Source organism: Linepithema humile, chromosome 7 (assembly GCF_040581485.1).
Source record: "Linepithema humile isolate Giens D197 chromosome 7, Lhum_UNIL_v1.0, whole genome shotgun sequence".
NCBI lineage: Eukaryota > Metazoa > Arthropoda > Insecta > Hymenoptera > Formicidae > Linepithema > Linepithema humile.
In genome coordinates, this window is record NC_090134.1 from 12,150,338 (window position 1) to 12,176,656 (window position 26,319).

The 26,319-nt window shown below is 36.1% G+C and overlaps 5 protein-coding genes and 1 long non-coding RNA gene across 6 annotated transcripts in view; 3 read left to right on the forward strand and 3 right to left on the reverse strand.

The window, feature by feature from the left end:
- The window catches only part of LOC137001163 (uncharacterized), a 299,895-nt gene that overhangs the window by 55,734 nt on the left and 217,842 nt on the right, over positions 1–26,319 (reverse strand). The gene's annotated exons all lie outside the window — the stretch shown is intronic.
- Positions 1,021–20,912, reverse strand: LOC137000975 (uncharacterized). The gene is made up of 11 exons (XM_067358644.1): positions 20,478–20,912; positions 18,487–18,745; positions 18,203–18,265; positions 17,906–18,109; positions 4,129–4,450; positions 3,504–3,648; positions 3,342–3,430; positions 3,119–3,196; positions 2,824–2,988; positions 2,596–2,742; positions 1,021–2,509 (listed from the first exon to the last, which is right to left on the reverse strand). The coding sequence occupies exons 1-11, from the start codon at positions 20,765–20,767 to the stop codon at positions 2,214–2,216; spliced, it is 2,058 nt and encodes a 685-aa protein (XP_067214745.1). The 5' UTR covers positions 20,768–20,912; the 3' UTR covers positions 1,021–2,213.
- LOC137001048 (uncharacterized) lies at positions 6,860–7,690 on the forward strand. The gene has a single exon (XM_067359000.1). The coding sequence runs from the start codon at positions 6,860–6,862 to the stop codon at positions 7,688–7,690; it is 831 nt and encodes a 276-aa protein (XP_067215101.1).
- Positions 11,181–13,387, forward strand: LOC137001049 (SCAN domain-containing protein 3-like). The gene is made up of 2 exons (XM_067359001.1): positions 11,181–12,930; positions 13,371–13,387. Exons 1-2 carry the CDS (start codon positions 11,406–11,408, stop codon positions 13,385–13,387), a joined length of 1,542 nt encoding a protein of 513 aa, XP_067215102.1. The 5' UTR covers positions 11,181–11,405.
- LOC137001117 (uncharacterized) lies at positions 12,876–17,010 on the forward strand. The gene has a single exon (XM_067359302.1). It carries the CDS (start codon positions 14,168–14,170, stop codon positions 15,140–15,142), a length of 975 nt encoding a protein of 324 aa, XP_067215403.1. The 5' UTR covers positions 12,876–14,167; the 3' UTR covers positions 15,143–17,010.
- On the reverse strand, positions 24,956–25,750 carry LOC137000947 (uncharacterized). Its single transcript, XR_010891089.1, has 2 exons — positions 25,674–25,750; positions 24,956–25,505 (listed from the first exon to the last, which is right to left on the reverse strand). It is a non-coding gene; the product is annotated as an uncharacterized lncRNA (long non-coding RNA).

Below are 26,319 nucleotides of genomic sequence, written 5' to 3' on the forward strand. Positions count from 1 at the left end.
GAATTTTATACCGGTAAATAAACGTGAAGTGTGAAATTGTAAATATACATGTGACATTAAAGATTATTAAAGGTTACTTCCCAGAAAGTGAAATAAGACGCATGCGATATATGTGCCATTCGTTTTGATATGTAATATATGGTGAGAAATAAAGAACAATTTGTAAAAAATGTAACTAAGTGTGTTCATTTAGTGTTATACCGGTTAATAAACGTAAAGTGCGTGAAATCAAAGAAAAATGACATTGAAAGGTTAGGTTAGGTTAGATCTGTCAATGTAAAATGTAAGAAAAATTTATCGAGACATGAAAAAAAATGTTTTATTATTTAGGTAGAAAAATGTTTTATTTTTAACAATTTCTGAACTTTTTAGCTTATAACTGCGTCAGGCATAAGCAGCATTCATATAAAATATTTATTTACATGTTACAAGAAATAAATGTTTTACAATATTTATACTTTTGAAAAAAATACAGCACGAAATTACAGAGCAATTTACATTATTAAAAAAAGTAATAAAAGTATCTCGACATTTTGTACATTTGTACAATGTAAAATCTCTATATGTTAACTTGTATGTTAATCGTAATTACTTAGAGTAATTATATGAGCAAATTTTTATAACAGTACGTTTCTGAGAAAATATGAACGGTTTTCTCTAATAAGACGTAATGAAGAAATGAATGCGAAATTGTGTGTTGCCAATCAACTTGTAGCTAAATATTCGCAACGATCGGATATAATAAATAGTAATCATCCCAGCTATGACAGTCAGATATAACGGTACATTTCATCGATTACATATGAATTAATTTGTGCAAATGTGTGAGATACCAAACGTTCTCTACTTATATTCAAATGAAAACGAAGCACTGATACTAAATATATAAAATGCGGCACACTATATTTTAAATATTTATTTAAACAATAGTTTAAAGTGAAAAATAAGAATTGAAATATCTTTGGCTCAAGAAACATACATTTGCAGAAATTAAATCTGTATCTTCATATAAATGACCTATATTACTTAGAAGTATAAAACTATCACAACACTTAGTACATATTCGTAACAGTATTACAGAAAAAAGTAAAAGTATCTTTGGCATCTTATAGCTTTGCACAAATTGGAATCTCTAATTACGTTATATGCGAAAGATACATTTTTCTTAGAATATAAAATGCTGCCATTTCTATAATGATACGTCTTTTGAAAGATATAACTCATAGTCATTCTTACTCATAGTTATAAACAGGAAAAAAATTAAAAAATTTGACGTCATCCATCAATTTGTAGCTAAATGTTCAATGCGATTGGATAAAATAAATTGTACGTACCATTATAGCAAAGACATTCCGGTACATTTAATTGATATCAACTTCTCAACTCTACTTATATTTAGGTAATAATCTCTGGTATTATATATAAAATACATACAATAAGTCAGGTACTTTGCCTTATTTGGTTAAGGCTGTATAATAGTATAAAATAAAATCACAGTTTCATACTATATGTAACAAAAAAAGAATAAAAACATTCATATATCTTTGACGCAAGAAACATACATTTACAGAAATTGAATGTCTGTATCTGATTATAAATTATACCTATATTTTGACTTAAAATAAATCTGAAAAAAGCTGAAATTTCTATAATCTATACATCTTTCAAAATATACAAACTATTATTCTGAGGGTGATCCTACAACGCAAATTGTCGCCTGATTGTCAGTCAATACAAAGTATTTTTCAGTTAAAGCCATTATTAAGTTGTCATTCTTCGCGATAAAAACCGAAATTTTCAATGCACTGTAGAACCACTCTGTAGACAAATAGAAAAAAGTGTAACGTGTTTAGCACTTATTATCGGAGAAAAGAATCGAACTTTTATCTATCTTATTAAAGTAAGTTATTAACTCCGCTTGCAACAATGTATAATCAATCTATAGATGTGTATATATGTATATATATATATATATATATATATATATATATATATATATATATATCTTTCCAAAGTAAAATTACACAAACATCTATCTCTATCACAGAATCTTTTTGTCATCAATATTGATATCATTCGAGTAATATTGATATCAGTGTTTTTGAAACTTAAATTCTCGAAACTCATCAAGTAATATTAATATCAGCAATTTTGAAGTTTAAATTTTTTACGTGGATAGATATAAATGTTTTATGTAGATAGATATGAATGTTTTATGGTTTTCTAATTCTTACGTAATTATCATATGTTACGTTACATATCGGACATCGATCGGCTTCTAAACGTTCGATGCATAAAAAGCAACAAGCCAAATGACCGCAAGGTATAAAAGCATGTGTACGCTCGTTTACAAGACACACAGTACATATGTTTTTCGTACATTCTTCTTCTGATGCAGTTGTATCCTCCAAGTTCCAGTCCACAGGATGGTACGGAATGCCTGAAGTAGCATCATTAGCGTCATTCAAATACGAGTAATCATCATAGGGTACTTCGTAAATCGATTCATCTAAAATAAAAACATTAATAATATATATATTTATGTACTTTGAAGATTAATGTTAATCTTCCTTAAAATATTTGAGCTGTAATTACCTTCATTTATTTCAATATTGTTCTCAGAAGTAATGTCGTGATGTTGTCTTACTGCTTGTGTATTTGCAGGGATTTCTCCTTGGTTATTCCTGGTATCCCATACTTGTTCTATTTCACTAGAAGGCGATTCTGTGTTTACTGGTTCATCTGCAAAAAAGAAGTGTAATTTTTACTATAGATCTAATAATTTATATTATTTCCCTTAAAATAGTTTGATTTATAAATTACCTTCTACTACAATTGTATTCTCTGTCTCTGTGTCAGAAATAATTATTTCATTCTCATTTATTATTGTCTGCATGTCTGAACTTTCTTCATCGTTATCTTCTAATGTATTATCCTCTCTCTGTATATTGTTATGTATGCGTCGAGATCTGCGTCTATTTTGTCTTCCTAAAACAAAAATAAAATAATTGTTTTTAAAACAAGTGTACCATAATAATTATTACGTAATTAAATTTTTGTATTTGTTGTATTTAACTGTGTTCTGTGTGAAAAAAGACTAAAGCAGTTAAATACTTACTTGTTTGTTGAATAGTTTCGTCCAAATCATCTGAAAACAACTCCATGTTTATTTGTTCATCAGTTGTTAATTCAGCATCTGCAAATAATAAACAATTATTAAAGTAGTTCAGAATAGATCTATGTAGTAAAAAATTAACATAATTTTATTTTTCAATGTTATAAAAATTGTAACATTATAACATGTATTTATGATAAATATAATATAGATATAGCATATTTACCTTCCATTGATACTATTTGTTCCATTTGTTCCATTGGGAGGATATTATTGTTGGTGGTGAACATTAATAAAAATTCATTCAGTGACAATCTGAAAAAAATTGAAGTTTTAATTCATAATTCATCAAATTTTATTTAATATATAAATTATTACAAAATGTTACCTTTGATTTACTAGATCCTCTTGCGCATTTATAATTTTAGAATCTAGTTCTCTTCTTGCCCTTGTGCGAAGTCGTCGAGATCTAAAACCATTGTTTAATCGATGTAAGTCTAATTCTTGATCAGTAATTAAATATGATAATTTATCTGGAAAAAGAGATAAAGCAATGTATAAGACACAAAGCGAGCTAAAAGAATGCAACACAGGAAGAGAAATGTATGAAATGAAGTGGAAGGTAAGAGTGATTGCTCGCGACAAACAAAAAAATCTTGATTTTGACTTACTTTCTGAAAACAAATCTATTTAATTTACTTAAAAAGTGGATATTTGAAATTTTGCACAATGTGGAAAAATGTTACATTTAATTTTCATATTAAACGCACGTTTAAAATATAGATAAAATGTGACATGTGTTATACGTATATAATGCAACTACTTTATAATAAAAATATTTTAATCCAGTATTATATATGTAAAATGATACATGTAACTTTTTTTTATACATTTTTATCATTTCATACAATATACGCATTTCATAAATATGCGTTATTTCAAAAATATATAATAGTCGCGTACACATTATAGAATTTCATACTTGATATAAAATACTTTGACATAAAAATTACCTAGAAATGTCCAAACATTAATATTCCTTGTTCCCAATTTTTGTGCCGCAATGTTATGAAAACTTTCTACTATATTATTAGTACGCACAGGACAACGATAGGTACTAATTTTTAATGCCATGTTAGACCAAGTAAGTCTTAGATATGACATAAATTGTAAAATATCTGGATGTTCATTAGAAAGTTCATCAGCTTTGGTTTGTATTATTAATAAAGCTTCTTGAAACATATCTGGTGGTAATAAAGGCAATGCCATAGTCATTGAGAGTATCTTTTTTGGAACATTTGAAAGACGTAGTTTGCGCCATTTACGCAGTACAGCCTGAAATAAAAAAGGTAATTTAATTAATGCAATGCAATTTTTCACATTTACTACGATTTTGATCAATGCAGAAACATAATATTTGTCACGTGTGATACATTCTGTCTGCATTGAAGAACTCCGAAAAAAGATAAACAATACTAACAATACTTTTTAATTTTCAATTTGAATAATATGGGTAATATGAGCACAATAGCTACAACAAAAGCGATATTACGACAAAAAAGCATTTCAGGCGTATATTCGAGCATGATTAAGAATAAAAGTTATGTATCACGTAAAAATCGCGAGGAAAATGCACGCATACGCTGTATTTGTCGGATAAAACACGAGAATGATGACAACAAAAGTGATAATATGTTAGAAGCACATCAGACACGTAACGACAAGAGCATAGATAAAAAACTAAGCACATCGTGAGAAAAAGCGCGGGAAACGTGTATGCGTGTGCACGCATTTATCACGTGCCTAGGCCGACATTCATTTTTCAATAATATTATTGGCCGCATTCAGCGGATTCAACAGTTGAATAAGCGATTATTGCTATTGGGCTGTTCTATTATTAAACTTTTCACATAACATATATATATATATATATTATACTTCAATCACAAATAAAATTTATCAAATATAAAATTTCTTATACTACCCATACATTACTTACTTTGATAATCGAACAATCAAACAAGACAAAAATATGTTTGGATAAGAACTATGTTCTTTTCGCAGAAATATTTTGATATATTTGATATTCTTCTAATTGTTACTTGGACAACATGACCACGATGGTTACGACAAAAGCGGTATTACGACGACAGCATTTCAGGCACATAATGACACGAGCGTAGGATAGATTAAAAGTTATGTACCACGGAAAAATCGCGAAAATCGAGCACATATATGTACTGCATTAATCACATACAAGGCGAGCACGGTAGTTATAAGAAAAGCGGTATTACGACTAGAACATTTCAGGCACATATATTGACAAGAGCATAATATGGACTGAAAATGATGTACCGTGTAAAAATTGCGTAAACGCGAGCTGTTTTATTAGATTTCTCACATATTTTGAATATGTGAGAAATCTAATAAAACAGTTTGCGTTTTAATAATATACTCCAATCAAAAATAATAATTATTAATTATCGATCTCTCATTCAATTGTTAACTCTATTAAATGCGATAAATATACTGTATATAAAGCTGATCTTACATTGTTCTTAATATTATTGTAGCATTGTGATAGCCTACTCATTTTCTTGTTATTCAGACACCCATAGAAATTTCGAAAAACCCATGCGGAAAACATGTTTTAAGTCAGCAGTGCACGTATAATACGTTTTTATCTATTAATTGCTTGCAAGATAGTAAAAAAAAAATTAAAAATGCACAGTATACAGCCTTGCTTTGTAACATACCATAAAAAATAATATTATCAGATGTATTCATAAACAAAATAAATTTTAAAAATGTTTTTACATGAAAAAATTCTTAAAAATTTTTTTAGAGCTTCGTATCTTTAAACTTTAAAATATATTTTTTTAATATTTTATAACAATATTTTTAAAATATCTTTGTATTTATTACTTAAAATATGCAATTGTTCGGGATAAAGCGAGCGACGGAGATAGAGCGCGAGGCCGTGTCTCTCTTTCCCGCTCTCGTTGCGAACCGACGCGCGCGAGATGAGAACTAGAGCCGGCCTTCGCCTTGCGATAACACAGCGGCGAGCGTAAACATGCTCGAGTTGGAGCAAACAGCGAGAACAATACTCGCTGTTATTGCTATCTTCTGTTTAATTAACAGATTCCTCTCGAAGACGGAAAACCTGTTGACACTCAGTTTCCCACCTAGATCTTTTCGGGAAGGGCCAAGGCTTATAAGGCGCGCGAACGGAGCGCGCCTCAGTAGTCGCTCTTACGAATCTCGAGGAAATTAAAGACTAGAATACGCGAACTATTTAACGACACGGCTTTCTCTACATAGAATTGAATACGGAAATATCGGAACGGCTTCTTATAACGGACTTCGCTTTGGACCTTTTTTTGAACTGTTTGCTCTCGATAGGCGTCGGGGTTTTCTCGATAAAATTGTCGGACGTTGTTAAATTGCGTTAGCCGTTAAGAATTTTCACGAGTGGTAACTATTCGTTGTTTAAATAAACCTCATTATATTAAAGTGACTTTTGCCTTCTATTCTTTGTCGGGCAGTCGCCAGAGCTTGTCTTGTCTCGAAGTTCCGATCCTAACAGTCCCTCACTCTCTCGCTAATTGTCCTCTCGCGAACATTAGCTGGTCCTTCGAGCCGGATATCCGCGTCGCCGGTGCCGGTAAATTTGAGTGAGTGCGGTGACGTGACTGTGACGTTCGTCGACGATCTTTCGGTGAGCGCACCTGCCAGATAGGCATGAGTAGCCCGTCGGACGACCTCGTGCAGGCTCAGCACGACCTTTTTGGACTTCTCTCTCGATCCTACGACAACATGAGGAAGTCTGGAGAAGCCAACATAACACTCGGGCTCCTGGAAGCCCGCCTCCAGACATTGGAGGGCTACTGGAGCAAGTTCGTCACTCGCCATGAGCGGCTGCTCCAGGAGTACGGAGACGACCTCTACGAGCACGAATATGTGACGAAGGACTTGATGTTCAAGGCCGACATGTCGTACCACACGCAAAAGGGCAAATATCTGGACGATATCCGCGCGATGCGTGGTCCAGGCCAAGCGGCGGTCGCCGCGCCCGCTGCCGACGTCGCGCCCGCTGCCGCCGTCGCGGCAGCGGCTCCCGCCGCTCCGAAGTTGCCTCGCATCTCCATACCACAGTTCTCCGGCCAGTACGAGGACTGGCCCGCATTTCGTGACCTTTTCTCTTCGCTGGTGATTAGCAACAGTTCAGCCACGCCGGTTGAGAAGCTCCACTATTTGAAAATCAGCCTGAAGGGGGAAGCGGAGCAGGTTACTCGCCAACTGCCAACGACTGACGCCAACTTCGAGCGTACCTGGCGGGCATTGAAGACGCATTACGAGAACAAGAGGCTCCTAGCGAGGTCATACATCTCGCGGCTCCTGTCGCTGCCAAAAATGAAGGGTGAGTCAGCCGCTGAGCTCCGCAAAATCTATCATTGCGTACAGACAACCGTCGGGTCTTTAGAGGGGATCGGTCGCCCCTTGACGCGTAGTGACGATCTTTGTGTCCAATTGATCACGGAACTTCTCGATTCGGTGTCGCGCCGGGAATAGGAAACGCAGCTTAGTAAGACGACGGAACCGCCGTCCCTCGACGAGCTGCTCGTATTCGTTGGCCAGAGGATGCGGACCCTCGAGTCGCTGACTACCCCGAAGAGCAACGCTGGCTCAGCTAAAGCGAACTCGAGTACTCCTCGTCAGAAAAACGCGTTACAGGTGCGCAAGCAGGAAAGCCAGCGAGGCCGCTGCTTTCTCTGCAACCAGGATCACTACGTGCGTCAGTGCGATTCGTATCTCAGCAAGACGGCTGCCGAACGAAAGCAATTCGCGTCGTCTAATGAATTGTGCGTGAACTGCCTCGGTAAGCACAAGCTTACCGAATGTCCGTCGCGAAAATCGTGCCTGTCGTGCAACGAGCGTCATCATTCGACCTTGCACGACGCCTACGCCTCAGTCGCGGTTGTAAAAACTCATCTCGTGAGAACGAAGAAGATCGCAATGTCAATGCTGCTGCAGACTGCTCGCGTTCGAGTGAAAGATCGCCACGGTGTCGACCACGTCGTGCGGGCACTGGTCGACGCGGGATCGGAAACGTCGTTGGTGACGGAGTCACTGATTCAACGTCTGCGATTGCCTCGCTCGCGGTCGGCTTTCGCGGTCTTCGGAGTCTGCGGCAAGAGGAACGGGGTATCGCGCGGTTTTGTCGATCTGCAGATCTCACCTCGAGAAGGCGATTTGTCGTTGTCGGTCTCTGCGTTGATCTTGCCGCGAATAACGTTGTACGAGAGCGGTTTCCGAGCGGATCCGACCGCCTGGCCACACCTGAACGGCATCACACTCGCCGACCCAGATTTCTTAGAAGCCGAGTCTGTAGACATCCTCCTAGGAGTCGACATTTACGGCTCCCTCCTCCGAACTGGCGCGAGGACGAGCGAGCCTGATCAGCCTGCAGCACAACAGACTGCGTTAGGATGGGTAATCTCCAGGCCAGTCGGCCCTGCTGATTCTCCCGACCGCACGCGGACTATGCAATGCCGGATCGAAGAGGACCTTGCCAGCCTGGTGAGGAACTTCTGGCAGCTGGAGGAACTGCCAACCGGTCCTGTTCCTCTCACTCCCACCGAGCAGGAGTGTGAGGATATCTTCCGACGCTCACACAGACGACAAGCGGACGGTCGTTACATCGTGCGGCTACCAGTAGTTGCTCCTCTGCCCGACTTAGCAGCTACTAAGCGCGCCGCTTCCCGCGTCCTGACGGGCACGGAAAAGCGATTTGCGCGAGACGACCGACTGCGTCAAATGTACGTAGACTTCATGAGGCAGTATGAAGACTTGGGTCACATGACACCGGTGCGAGCTGACATAGCTGCCGGAGATCGTGTGAGCTACCTGCCTCACCACGGAGTCCTGCGGGAGGCTAGTTCCATCACGAAGCTTCGCGTGGTGTTCAATGGCTCGACTGCGCTTCCGTCCGGCGATTCTCTCAACCGGAGTCTACTGGTGGGCCAGAACCTGCTGCCTCCCCTCGCCGACGTTCTCTTGAAATGGCGACTTCATCGCTACGTCCTGGCCTCGGACGTAGAAAAGATGTATCGCCAAATTCTGGTCCATCCTGAGGACCGGGATCTTCAGCGAGTCCTGTGGCGATACCATCCCTTAGACGAGGTGACGGAGTATCGTCTAAATACCGTGACATACGGTTTAGCGTACGCTCCCTTCCTGGCGATGCGCACTCTCCGCCAGCTGGCCGACGACGAGGCGGAGAATTATCCCCTGGGAGCTCGAGCTCTTCGAGGGGAAGTCTACATGGACGATGTCTTGACCGGCGCCTCTACCTTGGAGGAGGCGTGCGAGCTGCAGCGACAGCTGGCCAGATTGTGCATGGCGGGCGGCTTCCCCCTGCGCAAATGGTCGTCTAACAATTCTGTTCTTTTGGCTGGCGTCCCTGCGGAGCATCGGATGCAGCTTGAACTGCGGGATTGGCGACCGCACGAGACTCAGGGAACGCTCGGTCTGCGGTGGCACCCAGCCACTGACGAGTTTTCCTTCGCCGTCCCGGAAGCTACGCTGGTCGACGTCACAAAGAGATCGGTGCTCTCGTTCACGGCACGCCTCTTTGATCCTCTTGGCTGGCTGGCACCTGTGGTCGTGAGAGCCAAAATCTCCTTTCAGGCTACTTGGTTGCTGGGACTGAACTGGGACGATCCGCTGGACGAGGCTGCCGGACGACAGTGGCATGCCTACGCGGAGGAGCTCCCTCAACTCGAGTGTCTTCGAGTTCCGCGCTGGCTGGACGTCGCATCGTCGGTCGACGATGCGGAGGTGCACGGCTTCGCCGACGCATCCGAGCGTGCCTACGCTGCGGTGCTCTACATCAGGATCGGCTGCGGCGACTCTTGGCGGACGAGCTTGATATCAGCCAAGACCAAGGTCGCTCCTTTGAAGACGGTGTCTCTGCCGCGGCTGGAGCTGTGCGCCGCCTCTCTCCTGGCAAAGCTCACCTCTCAAGTCTGTGCCACGCTCGGCCTGAATCGGATTCCGATCCACCTGTGGTCGGATTCCACGGTCGCTCTGGGATGGATACGCGGTCATCCAACTCGATGGAAGACCTTCGTGGCCAACCGTGTAGCGGATATCCAAACCAGAGTCCCGGACGCGCTGTGGCATCACGTGCCCGGACTCGAGAATCCTGCCGACTGCGCCTCTCGCGGATTGTCGCCCGGAGAGCTGGTGAAACATCCTCTCTGGTGGCAAGGGCCGCCGTGGCTCCGGACGGCTCCATCGACATGGCCCTGTGACGTGGCGACGCCCGACGAGGACAGCTGGCCGGAGGCGAAAACTTTAATCCACGCGGCCAGGACTGCGCCCGCTCCCGTGGAGGAGCCTGACGAGCTCCTACGATTCTCGTCGCTCCGTCGGCTGTTACGAGTGACGGCCTGGTGTCGTCGATGGCTTCATCGAAGACCTGCCGCCGGACGCGAACTGACTGTCGATGAGCTGGGAGAGGCTAGGCTGACCTGGATCCGTCTAGTCCAGGCTGGGGCTTACAAGGCCGACCTAAAAGCTCTTCTGCAATACTTACCTCTGCCCACTTCCAGCTCCCTCTTACGTTTGAGTCCTTTTCTAGATGCTGAAGGCCTAATGCGTGTGGGTGGCCGATTGAAGCACTCGCTCCTGGCCTACGATGAGCGACACCCGGTCATCCTTCCTGGCGACTCTCACTTGGTCCGTCTGATGGAGTCCAGCCACCGCTGCTCACTGCATGGCGGGGTCCAGATGACACTTGGAGCGGTCCGTCAGCGCTACTGGATTCCACGCGGCAGAGCCGTCGTCAAGCGGTGTTTGCGCCGTTGCGTGACCTGTGTGCGATGGCGGGCGGCCGTTCCGCAACAGCTGATGGGGAGTCTGCCGCGGGATCGAGTGACTCCTGCACGGCCTTTCCTCAACACTGGCGTGAACTACGCCGGCCCCATTCAACTGCGGACAAGCAAGGGGCGTGGCCAGCGCTCCTACACAGTGTAGCCAGATTTGGCCCGGTTTTTCGCGCATGCGCGTTGTGGCGATGGCGGGAACAGAAAATACAGGGATGTATACACACATGCGCAACGTAAAGGGCGCCAAAGTTTTGGCGGGTAGACATCAGTATGAGCCCCGTCTGCAGCCTGACATCAGTGACCAGTGTAGGTTAGCATCGTCAAAATTAATTGGGACGTGTATTGCAATAAACAGGTAAGTTATAATATTATTTTTGTGCAATAATTTGTGCAATATGGATGTAAATAGTGGAAAAGGAGCCATTAAAAAACGGGAAAAAATTTTTATTTTTGCTTGGTTAAAGGAGGATATTTTTAAAGGATGGTTGGCTCCCCATTCAGAGAAAAACAAGGCTTTTTGTATTGTATGTAACAAGACCATCAGATGTTGCAAAACAAACTTAGTGCAACATTCACAGACGGTTTCACATATTGAAAAAGTCAATCGTCAAAGTCAAAGCCTCAAATCAAATGTAGTAACACCCGTAGAAATTTGCCATAAAGATAAAGTAAAACGCGCGGAGATAAAATTAGCAGCATTTTTTGCGGAGCATAATGTCGCTTTTAATACAGTTGACCATTTAATTCCTTTATTAAAAGATGTTTGTATTGAGCCTGAAATTGTGCAAGATCTTTCACTGGGTCGAACTAAGTGCATTAATATCGTAAAAGAAGTCCTTGCCAAACGCGAAGTTGAAAAAATTGTTCAAATTTTGCAAACGCGTAAATTTTCTATTTTGATCGACGAAAGTACAGATATTTCTGATACGAAACTAATGTGTGTACTTGTTCAATATTTTTCGCCCTTAAATAAAAAAGTAAAAACGCAGCTATTAGAATTATTATCATTAGATGGCACAGATTGTACTGCGAATAACATTTTCAAAACTTTTAAAACGTTTTTAGAAAATAAAGAAATTCCATTAAAAAATATTGTTGGTATGGCAAGCGACAATGCATCAGTAATGACAGGATGCAATAACTCCTTTTTCTCGCGTTTAAAATCTGAAATACCTAATGTAGTTTTATTAAATTGTATATGTCACACATCCGCGATTATTGCTAGTAAAGCCTGTGCAAAATTACCGCAATGTTGCGAAAATTTAATTAGAGGAGTTGCTACTTATGTTTCGGGCAGTGCAAAGAGATGCGCAATATTAAACGAATTTCAAGATTTTTTTAATGTTGAAAGAAGTAAAATACTTAAATTATCCAACACGCGATGGCTTATATTACATAAATGTGTTACAAGACTTCTGGATAACTGGGAGGTTTTAAGAAATTATTTTATGCTAGCTGTAGTCGAAGATAATTTACAATCGGCAGAAATTATTTTAACGCAATTAAATGATGATTCGATTAAGGCCTATTTGTTATTTTTAAAATACTCATTGAATTTTTTCAATCATTTTAATGCGCTGTTTCAGTCACGTAAAATATTAATTCATAAATTATTTATTAACAGTCAGCAATTAATTCGTCAAATAGGTCAAAATTTTATGATCCCTGAGGCTTTGAAAGACATTACTACTTTTAATGACGATGAACATAATATCCTACAATTGACAAATATATATGTGGGACCAGAATGTGAAGGCTTTTTAGCATCGCGATCTTTTGAATTCGCGCAACAAATTAGATTAAATTGCTTAAATTTCTATAAAATAGCGCTTAACGAAATGTTAAAACGTTTACCTTACAAAGATGTCTTATTTGAACAGTTAAATTTTTTAGAAGCCAAAGTTGCACTTTATAATGAAGGTAGATTAATAATTAAAGATTTATCTTATATTGCCACGCGTGTAGAAAATATTGATGTAACTAAATTAGCATTTGAATGGAGAGTTTTGCCCACAGTTTTTAGTGATTCGGAAAAAATAAATTTAGCTTCATTAGAAATTGATAAAATGTGGGCAAAAATATTAGATTTTCAAGATTTCAACGGGGAAAAGATGTTTCCAAATTTAGAGTTGTTAATTGAAACCGTTTTATCTTTTCCTCACTCTAATGCCGAAGCCGAACGGATATTTTCCATGGTAACGGATATTAAAAATAAAAAAAGAAATAAATTAGCAAGTAGCACTCTTTCCGCGATGTGTGTAGTAAGATCTAGTTTTCAGACCGAAAATATTAATTGTACCAATTTAGAAATAGACTCGAGACATTTAGAATTACACACGTCAAAAAATTTATATTAAAAGGAATGCAATTCATCTGATGGCACTTGATTACTTAATGCTTGATTTTTTTGTTTCAAATTATTATTAATTTTATTTTATTTTATTTTATTATGATTATTTATTATAATTTTGTAACATAATTAACCATTATTTTTTCAGTTTGTTTATTATATATATATATAATGTTTGTATATAATATTATTTAATATATTTTTCTTTATTTATGTTTAATTATATTTATATTTTATTTATTATTTATTTCTATAATAAAATATTTTTATTTCATTATTATGTTCTGTGATAATTATCTAGGTTACATATTGTTTGAAATGGAAATTATTAAAAAAAATATTTTATTTTAATTTTATTATAAAATGCATTAAGCAAAGTTTTTTTTTTAATTTTAGAGTATTAATAATATTTTTAGTTTATAGATGTTTATAAATGCATTAATATATTTTTTCATATTTTTATATTATTAGATATTGTTTGTAAATTATATTTTGTTTCATGAATACTGGTAAGGTTTTGAGCACTTTTCCTTACCCTTGCAACAAATGTTGGTATTCTTTACAAATTGTGCTAAATAAAATATTTATTTTTATTTATTTAAAAATGTGTTGAAATTATTATTTTAATATCCTCTACCCTTTTTCAGTTTCTATCTTTTATATATATCTTAGCTTATCTTTTAAAATATATTACATAATTGTTTTACATTTTATAATTGCATTTTTAACATATACAGATATGTAAATATAAATATACGTAAACATACTTAATTTTTTAATTGATTTTTCTGAATATAATTTGTTAGAATGAACGGGTACCATATAGCATACTTTTTTACTACACTCAAGCACTTCACTGAGCTCGTCGCGTCGCGCATGCGCGAAAAACCGGGCCAAATCTGGCTACACTGCTCCTACAAGGCATTTATTGCCGTTTTTATTTGTCTGTCCACTAGGGCGGTCCACCTCGAAGCGGTGTCGGACTACACCACCGACGCGTTCCTGGCGGCCTTGCGGCGATTTATGGCGCGTCGTGGTCTGTGTCACACGATCCGAAGTGACTGCGGGACAAACTTCGTCGGTGCCGACGCCCGGTTGCGGGCCTTCTTCGCTGAGGGCAGCCAGGAACTGCGCCGGATCGTCGGACAACTGGCAACGGAGCAAATTCGTTGGAGATTTAACCCTCCGTCTGCGCCGCACTTCGGCGGCATTTGGGAAGCCGCGGTAAAATCCTTAAAGCACCATCTGCGGCGAGTCCTGGGTGACTCTACCTTGACCTTCGAGGAAATGAGCACCCTCCTCGCTCAGGTGGAAGCCTGCCTCAATTCTCGTCCGCTCCAAGCGTTGTCCGACGATCCTGAGGACTTGTCGGCTTTGACGCCCGGCCACTTTCTGGTGGGCGGACCGTTGACGGCCATGCCTGAGCCGTCGCTGACGGAGCTGCCTGTCAACCGTCTGACTCGTTGGCAGCTTCTGCAGCGGATGCGCGATCACTTCTGGGAGCGCTGGTCACGCGAATACCTGCATTCCCTCGTCCATCGTCCGAAGTGGTTGAAGGGGGTGGCCGACTACCGTGTTGGACGCCTGTGCCTCATCCGGAACGAGAATACGCCGCCGACGCGCTGGCCGCTCGCGCGCATCGTGCAAGTTCATCCCGGAGAGGATGAGCATATTCGCGTGGTCACCGTTCGGACTGCAGCGTCGACATTCAAGCGGCCGATAGTAAAAATTGTCTTGCTACCGGTCTGCGACGACCAGGTAGACGAGGAACCGCTTGAATAGCGTTTCAAGCGGTCTCCTCAACTATGTATATATCTGTCTATATATTAATTTGCCCTATGTAATTAATAAAATCTCGTTTATTTCTGTTAGCGGTTGAATGAGCATGTCGCCCAAGGAACGACTCGGGCGAGGCGGGCGGGATGTTCGGGATAAAGCGAGCGACGGAGATAGAGCGCGAGGCCGTGTCTCTCTTTCCCGCTCTCGTTGCGAACCGACGCGCGCGAGATGAGAACTAGAGCCGGCCTTCGCCTTGCGATAACACAGCGGCGAGCGTAAACATGCTCGAGTTGGAGCAAACAGCGAGAACAATACTCGCTGTTATTGCTATCTTCTGTTTAATTAACAGATTCCTCTCGAAGACGGAAAACCTGTTGACACTCTCAGTTTCCCACCTAGATCTTTTCGGGAAGGGCCAAGGCTTATAAGGCGCGCGAACGGAGCGCGCCTCAGTAGTCGCTCTTACGAATCTCGAGGAAATTAAAGACTAGAATACGCGAACTATTTAACGACACGGCTTTCTCTACATAGAATTGAATACGGAAATATCGGAACGGCTTCTTATAACGGACTTCGCTTTGGACCTTTTTTTGAACTGTTTGCTCTCGATAGGCGTCGGGGTTTTCTCGATAAAATTGTCGGACGTTGTTAAATTGCGTTAGCCGTTAAGAATTTTCACGAGTGGTAACTATTCGTTGTTTAAATAAACCTCATTATATTAAAGTGACTTTTGCCTTCTATTCTTTGTCGGGCAGTCGCCAGAGCTTGTCTTGTCTCGAAGTTCCGATCCTAACAGTCCCTCACTCTCTCGCTAATTGTCCTCTCGCGAACAGCAATAATTTTATCAATATTTACAAAAGTATTGATTGTTTTATGGAAATTTCATATGTTCTAAACTCTGTGAAAGTTATGAAAAAATCTGCCCCTTTTCTAAAGATTAATTTCTAAAATTTTCTTTATATAATTATTTATTAATAGCAAATATATATACAGGGTGTCAATTAAGTCCCGGGACGGCTGAATATTTTCTCATGTAAGGTATTTTTGAAAAAGGTCAAGGTCATTTCTGAAGTAATTTTCAACGAGAAATTCAATGGTGACCTTTAATTTGACCTTGAGCTTGACCTTCAAGGTCATTTCAAGGTTAGGTTAGGTTTTTTAAATAGAAACCCCTATTTTTGATTCCAAAATCTAATAGCTGGTGTCAAGAGCTTTTCAAAACACTATAATGAAGTTATTTTTCATTAAGTACTTTTCGAGTTATGAGGCTTGTAAATTACAGTATTTTGACATAAAATACAAAATATCTTGTAAAACATTCAATTTTTGGGAATCTTACCTTATACTTTTATGCATAAAATAATGAGACGAATCAATTGGTATAAAGAAAACACATAGTTGCTTTCAAGAAAAAGTATGCAGTTGCATGTTGCAAACTACATATTTTTTCTTGAAAGCAACTATGTGTTTTCTTTATACCAATTGATTTGTCTCATTATTTTATGCATAAAAGTATTAAGGTAAGATTCCCAAAAATTGAATGTTTTACAAGATATTTTGTATTTTATGTCAAAATACTGTAATTTACAAGCCTCATAACTCGAAAAGTACTTAATGAAAAATAACTTCATTATAGTGTTTTGAAAAGCTCTTGACACCAGCTATTAGATTTTGGAATCAAAAATAGGGGTTTCTATTTAAAAAACCTAACCTAACCTTGAAATGACCTTGAAGGTCAAGCTCAAGGTCAAATTGAAGGTCACCGTTGAATTCCTCGTTAAAAATTACTTCAGAAATGACCTTGACCTTTTTCAAAAATACCTTACATGAGAAAATATTCAGCCGTCCCGGGACTTAATTGACACCCTGTATATATATATATATATATATATATATAAACACTTTAAATTTATTAATAATATATTATATTTACTGCGTGCATGCACGCACGCACGTACGTATGCACACACAGACAAAGAGAGAGAGAGAGAGAGAGAGAGAGAGAGAGAGAGAGAGAGAGAGAGAGAGAGAGAGAGAGAGAGAGAGAGAGAGAGAGAGAGAGAGAGAGAGAGAGAGAGAGAGAGAGAGAGAGAGAGAGAGAGAGAGAGAGAGAGAGAGAGAGAGAGAGAGAGAGAGAGAGAGAGAGAGAGAGAGAGAGAGAGAGAGAGAGAGAGAGAGAGAGAGAGAGAGAGAGAGAGAGAGAGAGAGAGAGAGAGAGAGAGAGAGAGAGAGAGAGAGAGAGAGAGAGAGAGAGAGAGAGAGAGAGAGAGAGAGAGAGAGAGAGAGAGAGAGAGAGAGAGAGAGAGAGAGAGAGAGAGAGAGAGAGAGAGAGAGAGAGAGAGAGAGAGAGAGAGAGAGAGAGAGAGAGAGAGAGAGAGAGAGAGAGAGAGAGAGAGAGAGAGAGAGAGAGAGAGAGAGAGAGAGAGAGAGAGAGAGAGAGAGAGAGAGAGAGAGAGAGAGAGAGAGAGAGAGAGAGAGAGAGAGAGAGAGAGAGAGAGAGAGAGAGAGAGAGAGAGAGAGAGAGAGAGAGAGAGAGAGAGAGAGAGAGAGAGAGAGAGAGAGAGAGAGAGAGAGAGAGAGAGAGAGAGAGAGAGAGAGAGAGAGAGAGAGAGAGAGAGAGAGAGAGAGAGAGAGAGAGAGAGAGAGAGAGAGAGAGAGAGAGAGAGAGAGAGAGAGAGAGAGAGAGAGAGAGAGAGAGAGAGAGAGAGAGAGACATTTATGTGTTTTATATACTACTAATGATTATATGTAAAAATTTATATATACCTGATTGAAATGGAACCAACATCCAGTTAACTTAGCTCTAGGAAACTTTTTGTTCAACGATTTTACTGCAGCCATTTCAAAGTCGCTCATGATAAACTTGATATTTTGTTCAAGTTGTGGTATCAGTTGTGTAATTTTATCCCATAAAGCGTCATACATAGTTATTGTACGTACATCATATAATATAAATAATGTTGCAATACCCTGAAAAAGTCATGTTACTTATTTTTGTCATCTATTCCTGATACTTGGAAAAATTAAATAATTAAAATTTTAATTTTAATTTTAGTATCTTACCGTATCCATATATCGCATATGTACAGAGTAAAGCTGCGCAATGTGAGGTTTACATGGGAGAACCTTAGGCAAAATATGCAAAATAAAAGTTAATTATTAAATAAAATTAAATAGTAAATAAAAGGTAATTAGACTCTATATTGCTCTATATGTTATAATAACTTGGTTACTGTCACGATTTTATAAACACTTATAAAACTTATATACACTTATATAATTTTATAACACTTATAAAAATTTATATAAAATTTCTTTATTACAGAAAAAGATAGTCATATACTTACAGAAAAAGTTCCATCGACGTAGATTTCAGTAGCAGAAGATAATGCTTGTAATAAATAATTGGTTGATAAAATTATTGCACTTTTTCCATCACTTGTAATTACGTTTTCTTTATAGATATTTTGTATGATATTAGAATTTTGTAAAATGTCATATAATGATGCCAATGTATTAGGTACGGATGGCTGATTTTTTGTTCGTTCACGATGCATACTGCATCTTATAGCTGCAAAACTCAAATATTGTGCTGCATCTGGGTTGCTGAAAAGAAGAGAGATATTGTAAATATAATATAATATTGATAGAAAAACTTTTGTAAAAATACAATTATATAAATTGATTGATTTTTTTCATAATTGTTTAATAAATTTATTCTATTATGACTGATGCGCTGATAAAGTAAAATAGAAAAATTTGTATTTATATAAATTTTAATAAAATTGTTAAATTAATATAAATTGAGAAGCAACATTTGAAATTAGTAAAAAAAACGTAATTAAAGTATATTAGCAAAATAATGTTTCTAATAATATTAACAGAAGTATTCAAACAATTAAAATAAACAATTTAAGTTAACATAAGAAATTAAAAAATTTAGTTGAAGTTTTTAATTTCTTATTTTAACTTAGATTGTTTATTTTAATTGTTTGAATACTTCTGTTAATATTATTAGAAACATTATTTTGCTAATATACTTTAATTACGTTTTTTTTACTAATTTCAAATGTTGCTTTTCAATTTATATTAATTTAACAATTTTATTAAAATTTATATAAATACAAATTTTTCTATTTTATTTTATTAGCGCATCAGTCATAATAGAATAAATTTATTAAACAATTATGAAAAAAATCATTCAATTTATATAATTGTATTTTCATAATAATATATATCTTAATACAGTATCAACTGTTTGTTATACAATATTAATTTTTCCTTATAAAATTTCTTGTATTGTATTAACAATAAAAATGCAAATAAAACACATAAAAAAACAATATATCTAATATGTTAAAGCAAAAAGATAACATGAAAAAATATATTGTTAGATTGTACATATTAGTAAACATTCAAAATCATCATTTGAGTTGAAAAATATGGAACATGAAATTGTACTTATTCCAGCAAAATTATGATTGAGAAAACAGTAAATGTATTCAATAATATAATTAAAGAAGATGCAAAAGTTGTAAACAATAATTTAATACAAAACTGTATTAAAGAAGTTTTCTAAAAGAGTCAATTAAAAACTGTAGCTATTTATTTTTTCAAACAATTGTTCACTAGGGACTTATAAGTCAACAACAAAATTTACAAGTCAACAAATGGATTTTTATATTTTATCTTTCTATTAATAAGAAAACTGCTAAAAGTCTGAAACATTTAAATCAAAATCAAAATATTGAAAATCAAAGGTATAAGATATAATTGTTCAAGATATTACAAAATTATTGTGGGTTCTAATATAAAAAAAATTGCTAAGTCCAAAAAATTATTTTTATAATTTTTATAAATTGTTTTATATATAATAATATTTATATAATATACATAGATGCATATCAGACTCTATTTTAAATGTATTATGTAAAAAAATTGTAGTAAATTATTTAAACTTTAAATGTTAATTATTATCATTTACCATTTAAAACAATTAATTTGGACTCAATCATTTCTACCTGAACGCCTATGTTATTCGATTCATCTAATACAAATAATTCCAATACAGTAATTATTCTTTTGTACAAAATACATAAAATCAAAAAATCTAAGCACATCAAAAATTAAAACTCAAGATGCTAAAGATGTCAAGTTTCAAAATAAAAATATCAAAAAAATTTCAAAATATCAGAAATATCAGAGATATTCCTATAAATTACAACATTTTGATGTAAAAGATATCTAAAAATAATGAAATTACAAAGTTTCAATTTTATTATATTATAAATCATAAAAATTTCGATGAAATATATTGAAAAAAAGAAAATAATTAAACCTTCTGCATATTGAATCAAAGATTTCTTTTAGTGCAGTATGAGTCTCACGAGAGCGCTTTAACATTTCTTCTTTCATTTCAATTTGTGCTTTGATAAATGGTTTCTTAGGATGATTATGTTTTTTTAAAACAGTTACAATATTATCTTGAAAAGCAACTGAGCCAGGACATTTGGTTGTCCTCCGTGTATTGCATCGAAAGACATTGTTGTAGCGACTGTCTATATAGTACAAATAATCATCATATACGTAAAGAAGTGTCCCCTTCTTTTTTCCAGGAACAGTTTGCATCTACAGTGAAAAAAATATATCAGTTAAATCTTTCATATCGCAGAAATAATGTCAATATTCTCAGTTCTCAATTAATATGTACTTTTAAATTAAATTATTATAAAGTAACTTATTAAAGTTTTAAATATATAAACCTTCCATTAAAAATGAATAATGAAAATAAAAAATAAACAATATTTCTTTAAAGATGCAGCAAAATATTAATTATAATTTTTGCACATACAAATTCTTTATAAGTGAAATTTATATTGAGTAATATTGAGTACTATTGAGTAATTACAGAATCACATTATTTTTAATTTTTTTATATTTAATTAACCATGTTAACAAAAGCAATAAGTAACAGGTTAATAAAATATTTCATGTTGATGAATAGTTGATGAATTTAATCAACAAGAGAAAATTGCATAAAAGAAACATACTGTGTCTGTGAATATGTACATGTCTACTTTAAACATATTGATATGCATCAAATATAAAGTTCTTCATGCTACGGATACTCTATTACTTACTATGATAATCAAACAGGCAAACAGGCAAACAGGCAAAATATGTTAGATAAAAACGATACTCTCCTTGCAAAAAATATTTTAGTATATTTTATATTTTAATTGCTACTTGGAGAAAAAGCACATCAAACACTTAACGACACGCGCACAGGTAGAAAACTGTAGACAGGGTGAGAAGAAGCGCGGGAACGTGTATGCGCATGCACGGTTTATTACGGGTGCGTTCCACTTAACGCCCGCAACGACCGCGACCACGACTGCAAAATTGCGCGTTCCACTGGCCTAGTTTACACCGATTGTTTAGTACGCGTATCAAATACTAAATCTGCTTCTCCGATAGGTATAAATCGTTTAGTGTAAAATTTACACCAATCAAAGAAACTGATTTAGTGCTTGGTCCGCGTACTAAATAATCGGTGTAAACTAAGCCAATAGCTCGCAAATGTCGCAAGCGAAAATTTTAGTGGAACGCATTAGACGACCACGGCATCTTCTGATAAATTTACTTCTATAACTGTGTCGCTTTCAGTATTGTAAAAAAGAATTATTTGCGACGACATTGTCAAACACTGTCAAACACCACGAACATTCTAGTTTAAAAACACGCGCGAAAATAGCTAAGATTACGACGACCCACGTTTGAACCACGGACGTCGTGAGCTCGACGCGGTCGCAATGACGTCATCTATGACGTTTCAAGCGTGACCACAAAGTATTATAAAGCAATGAAATTAACATGTAGTTTACTGTAGCAGCGCCAAGTTTTTTTGCGTTTTTTAATAAATATCTTTTTATTTTGATTAAATTTTTTATATTTTTTTATTTTTTAATTAAATATTTTTATTTTTTAAATATTTTAGTCCCACTTGGTGCCATTTCCTGATATCATATTTTTTTGTAGAAAGTATATATAATAGCTTTTTTGAAAATTTTAATATATACAAGTTTTTTTTTAAAGGTTTTAATATATCTCTTGATAATATATATGACAGGTTTTTTTGAAAGGTTTAATATATACGACAATTTTTTGAAAGATAAAACAATACGGTTTTGTTTTAGTTGTGACAAGATTAGAAGTTACGTACCGCGGAAAAATCGCGAAAATCGAGCACATTGTATGTACTGCATTTATCACATACAAGGCGAGCACGGTAGTTATAAGAAAAGCGGTATTACGACTAGAACATTTCAAGCACATATATCGCAAACAAATATTGCTTCTTCCTAATTGGTCAATTCCCAATCTTCAATCTTCAATCTCAATCTTCAATGCGTCGTCTGATACGGGCTTTATGGAAGTATTGTAAATTGATTAGCGACCGCGTTGTCTTTTGCCGCGCGGCAAGCGTTGTCGTTTTGTGTGCAAGAGTCAATAAATATGGTTTGTTCGTATCGCGTGCCCCAACATGTTCCTACTTGCTTAAATGCGCTTCAATTTATTTGTTCAATCAATTGAAACGCGTTAATCAATTAGAAGCGGGTAAGAGCGTGTTAAAGCATGTAAGAACATTCCGACGCAAACAAACCTAAAAGATGTGGCTTTGTGGTTTGCTACAACAATAATATAACGCAAAAATGATGATTTCTTAGCAAGGGGAGAATAAAGTATAAACTATTTACTAATGCAGCCAATTCAGCCAAAAAGAACAGACCTTATGAAATTGGCCATGCAACGCATGGTCTATATATTATTACGTCTATGGGTTACGTATTCCCGAGTCCAGAATCCAGAATATGACATTGTTGTAGCATGTGTTGTATATTGCTTCTGTAGTATTTTCGCTTCTGTAGTATTTTCGCTCGTCGTTTTCGCTTTTGTTGTTTAATTTTCATTTTGTTTTATATATTGGTTGTCAGATATGTCATTTTATCGCTTAAAACAACGTAGGTACTTTATATTATTCATAAAATTTTATATTTTATAACACATTATATAGTATATTGATTAATATTATTTCATAAAATAATACACCAAAAATGTTTCAGAAAATGTGCAGAAAGCTTGTCGAAAACCCAATTGCGATGATTTGGATTGTGGCTTTGTTCACTCATATAAATATTGTTATGAATACCAAAATACAAAGTGTTCTAGACAGAATTGCCCGTACCTACATTGCACCAGCGTCGAGCAATTTCGATACACAGTGACGGGTAAAGCAACAGACAATTTAAAAAGAGAAGTTGGCCGAACGTTACAAAGCGTGAACATATGCGGCGATTTTTAAAAAAATGTATGTAAACGAGCGATTTGTAATCGTCGACATATTCGTCCTGATACACAGCCGCTTGAGTGTCCGATATGTCGAGAAACAATTACAATGAAAACTTTTGGTGCTGCGACGTGCGGACATATTTTGTTACAACTGTGCCTTACAATTTATAAGTAATGACGAAAAAATAATTATACAATGTCCAATGTGTAGGTTACATGTAACGTACAGAGAATTTATATAAACTTTAAGTACATTCTTTTATTGCTATTATTTTCTTACTATTTACTATTAACATTTTTGTTTACTTCTACTATTTACTTACTTTACTTGTTTGTATTTTTATTACATTTTCTTTCTTTTACTTTACAATCTTTATCTTATTTTACCAATTATACCTATTATTTACATGTATTCATCTATTGCATTTAATCGACTAGTTCTTATATAATATTTATTTCATATTAAATTTTTCACTATCTAAATACTTAAATTGGCTCTTTGTTTCTTATTGCACTCCTATTTCCTTCTACTTCTATTCTGTATGTTACCCTTACTCTTTCTCTTTCTTAAAATTCCTCTTCTTATCCTCTTCTTATCCTAATTCTATTGTTTTGTCTTTAATTTTTCCTTTTTTTCTTTTTCTTTCCATTTTAGCCTATTTAGAATCTTTCCCTTTACCTTATCTAACTCATCACTTCAAACCAAGTAAGAGACTGACTATGAAATTTAGGCGAAAATCAAAGGTAAGACATAAGAATGTGTTCTATGTACACTGAAGAAGAATAAAAATTAATCTGAAACAGATTATATTGATACACAGATTAGGAAGTGAACAAAAAGCAAAAGTAACCTTGCGATAACTCTGGAAGTTTTTTATTTCTTTATACGATGAAATTTTATTATTTTTTTCATACTTACATAATGTAACTTTAACTCTTATGTTATGCATTTAACTAAACATTGAAGAAATTATTCTTTATTGTTATCTAATTCTGTATTTCTTTATCTAGAACCATAACAATAAGATGCTTTTTGCATATTTCAAATATCTTGTTTCGTAAATATTAAATTTGAATACAAAGATTTAGACGTAAAGTTTTTATAAGATTTGTGCAGTATCAAAAAACTTATGCTTTGAATATACAAAACATCTTTTGAATAGATATAATATATATTACTGTATTGTATTCTTAATTTTTATATTAAATAATACAAAGAAAATAATACAATAAGAAAAAAATAGTTTAGATATGATATGTAGAACATATATTCTCAATATTATATATTTCTTTTGAATATTTAATTTGTGCAAATAACTGTTTCTTACATAAACAGTATATACAAAGTACATAAACGCAAAAAAAGGACAAAAATAGTATTGATAAAAGATTATACTTGAAGTTCATATAAATTTTTTGTACTTTACGTGTAGCTCACATATTCGACATTTTATGCTAATTCCTTCCTCATCAGGACTTATAAATTGTAAGGCACAGTTATAACAAAATATATGTCCGCAAGTCGCCGCACCAAAAGTTTTTGTTACAATTGTTTCTTGACATATCGGACACTCAAGCGGCTGTGTATCATGACGAATATGTCGACGATTACAAATCGCTCGTTTACATAAATTTTTTTTGAAATCGCCGCATATGTTCACACTTTGTAACGTTCGGCCAACTTCTTTTTTTAGATTGTCTGTCGCTTTACCCGTCACTGTGTATCGAAATTGCTCAATGCTAGTGCAATGTAGGTACGGGCAATTCTGTCTGGGACACTTTGTATTTTGGTATTCATAACAGTATTTATATGAGTGAACAAAGCCACAATTCAAATCAGCGCAATTCGGTTTTGGACAGAAAGCTTTCTGCAAGACATTTTCTGAAAAATTTTTGGTGTATTATTTTATGAAGTAACATAAATCACTATATAATGTGTTATAAAATATAAAATTTTATGAATAATATAAAAGCTATAATTACCTTGTTTTAAGCCATAAAATGACATATCTAACACCTAATATATAAAACAAAATAAAAATAAAATATATTTCCGAAATATTCTCACAATATTTGCACAAAAGCAAAAAAACGACAATAATTAATAACGAAAACAATAAAAGCGAAAACAACAAAAGCGAAAACGACAAGAGCGAAAATGTTATATCAACAATATGCAACATACGCTACAATATGTCATATTCCGGTAGCACCATAGATGTAATATAGACCACGCGTTGCATGGCCAATTTTATAAGTTTGTTCTTTTTGACTGAATTGGCTGCATTAGTACACAGTTAATAATTTTTTTCTCTTCTTGCTAAAGGCCATTGCACGTAAAAAAATTTTAGCATTATCCGTAAGAAATAAACGAATCGACCAATCATAGTGAGCAATAACGCGAGCGCAATCTTAATTGCTCAGTGTGATTGGTTGATTTGCTTATTTTTTACGATTAATACTAAAACCTTTTTTGTGTGCAATAACCTTTGAGAAATCATCATTTTTGCGTTATATTATTGTTGCAGCAAACTACAAAGAGCCATCTTTTAGGTTTGTTCGCATCGCAATGTTTTTACATGCTCTAACACGCTCTTACCCGCTTCCAATTGGTTAACGCGTTCCAATTGATTGAACAAACAAATTAAAGCGCATTTGAGCGAGTAAAAACATGTTGGGGCACGCGATACGAACAAACAATATTTATTGACTTTTGCACACAAAACGGCAACGCTTGCCGCGCGACAAAAGACAAAGCGATAGCTAATCAATTTACAATATTTCCATAAGAGCGATTATCACGGTTCGGTTATCACGTCGCTTCTTGCTGC

What these genes read in the sequence shown, in the direction of transcription:
- LOC137001049 (XM_067359001.1), top strand. Translation starts at nt 11,406, where the DNA reads ATGGATGTAAATAGTGGAAAAGGAGCCATTAAAAAACGGGAAAAAATT.
- LOC137001048 (XM_067359000.1), top strand. Translation starts at nt 6,860, where the DNA reads ATGAGTAGCCCGTCGGACGACCTCGTGCAGGCTCAGCACGACCTTTTT.
- LOC137001117 (XM_067359302.1), top strand. Translation starts at nt 14,168, where the DNA reads ATGAACGGGTACCATATAGCATACTTTTTTACTACACTCAAGCACTTC.
- LOC137000975 (XM_067358644.1), bottom strand. Translation starts at nt 20,767, where the DNA reads ATGCAAACTGTTCCTGGAAAAAAGAAGGGGACACTTCTTTACGTATAT. An exon ending in TTTGATTCAATATGCAGAAG is followed by an intron (nt 18,746 to 20,477) that starts GTTTAATTATTT and finishes TCTTCTTTTCAG; the next exon opens with CAACCCAGATGCAGCACAAT. An exon ending in TAATGTTTGGACATTTCTAG is followed by an intron (nt 3,649 to 4,128) that starts GTAATTTTTATG and finishes CTCTTTTTCCAG; the next exon opens with ATAAATTATCATATTTAATT.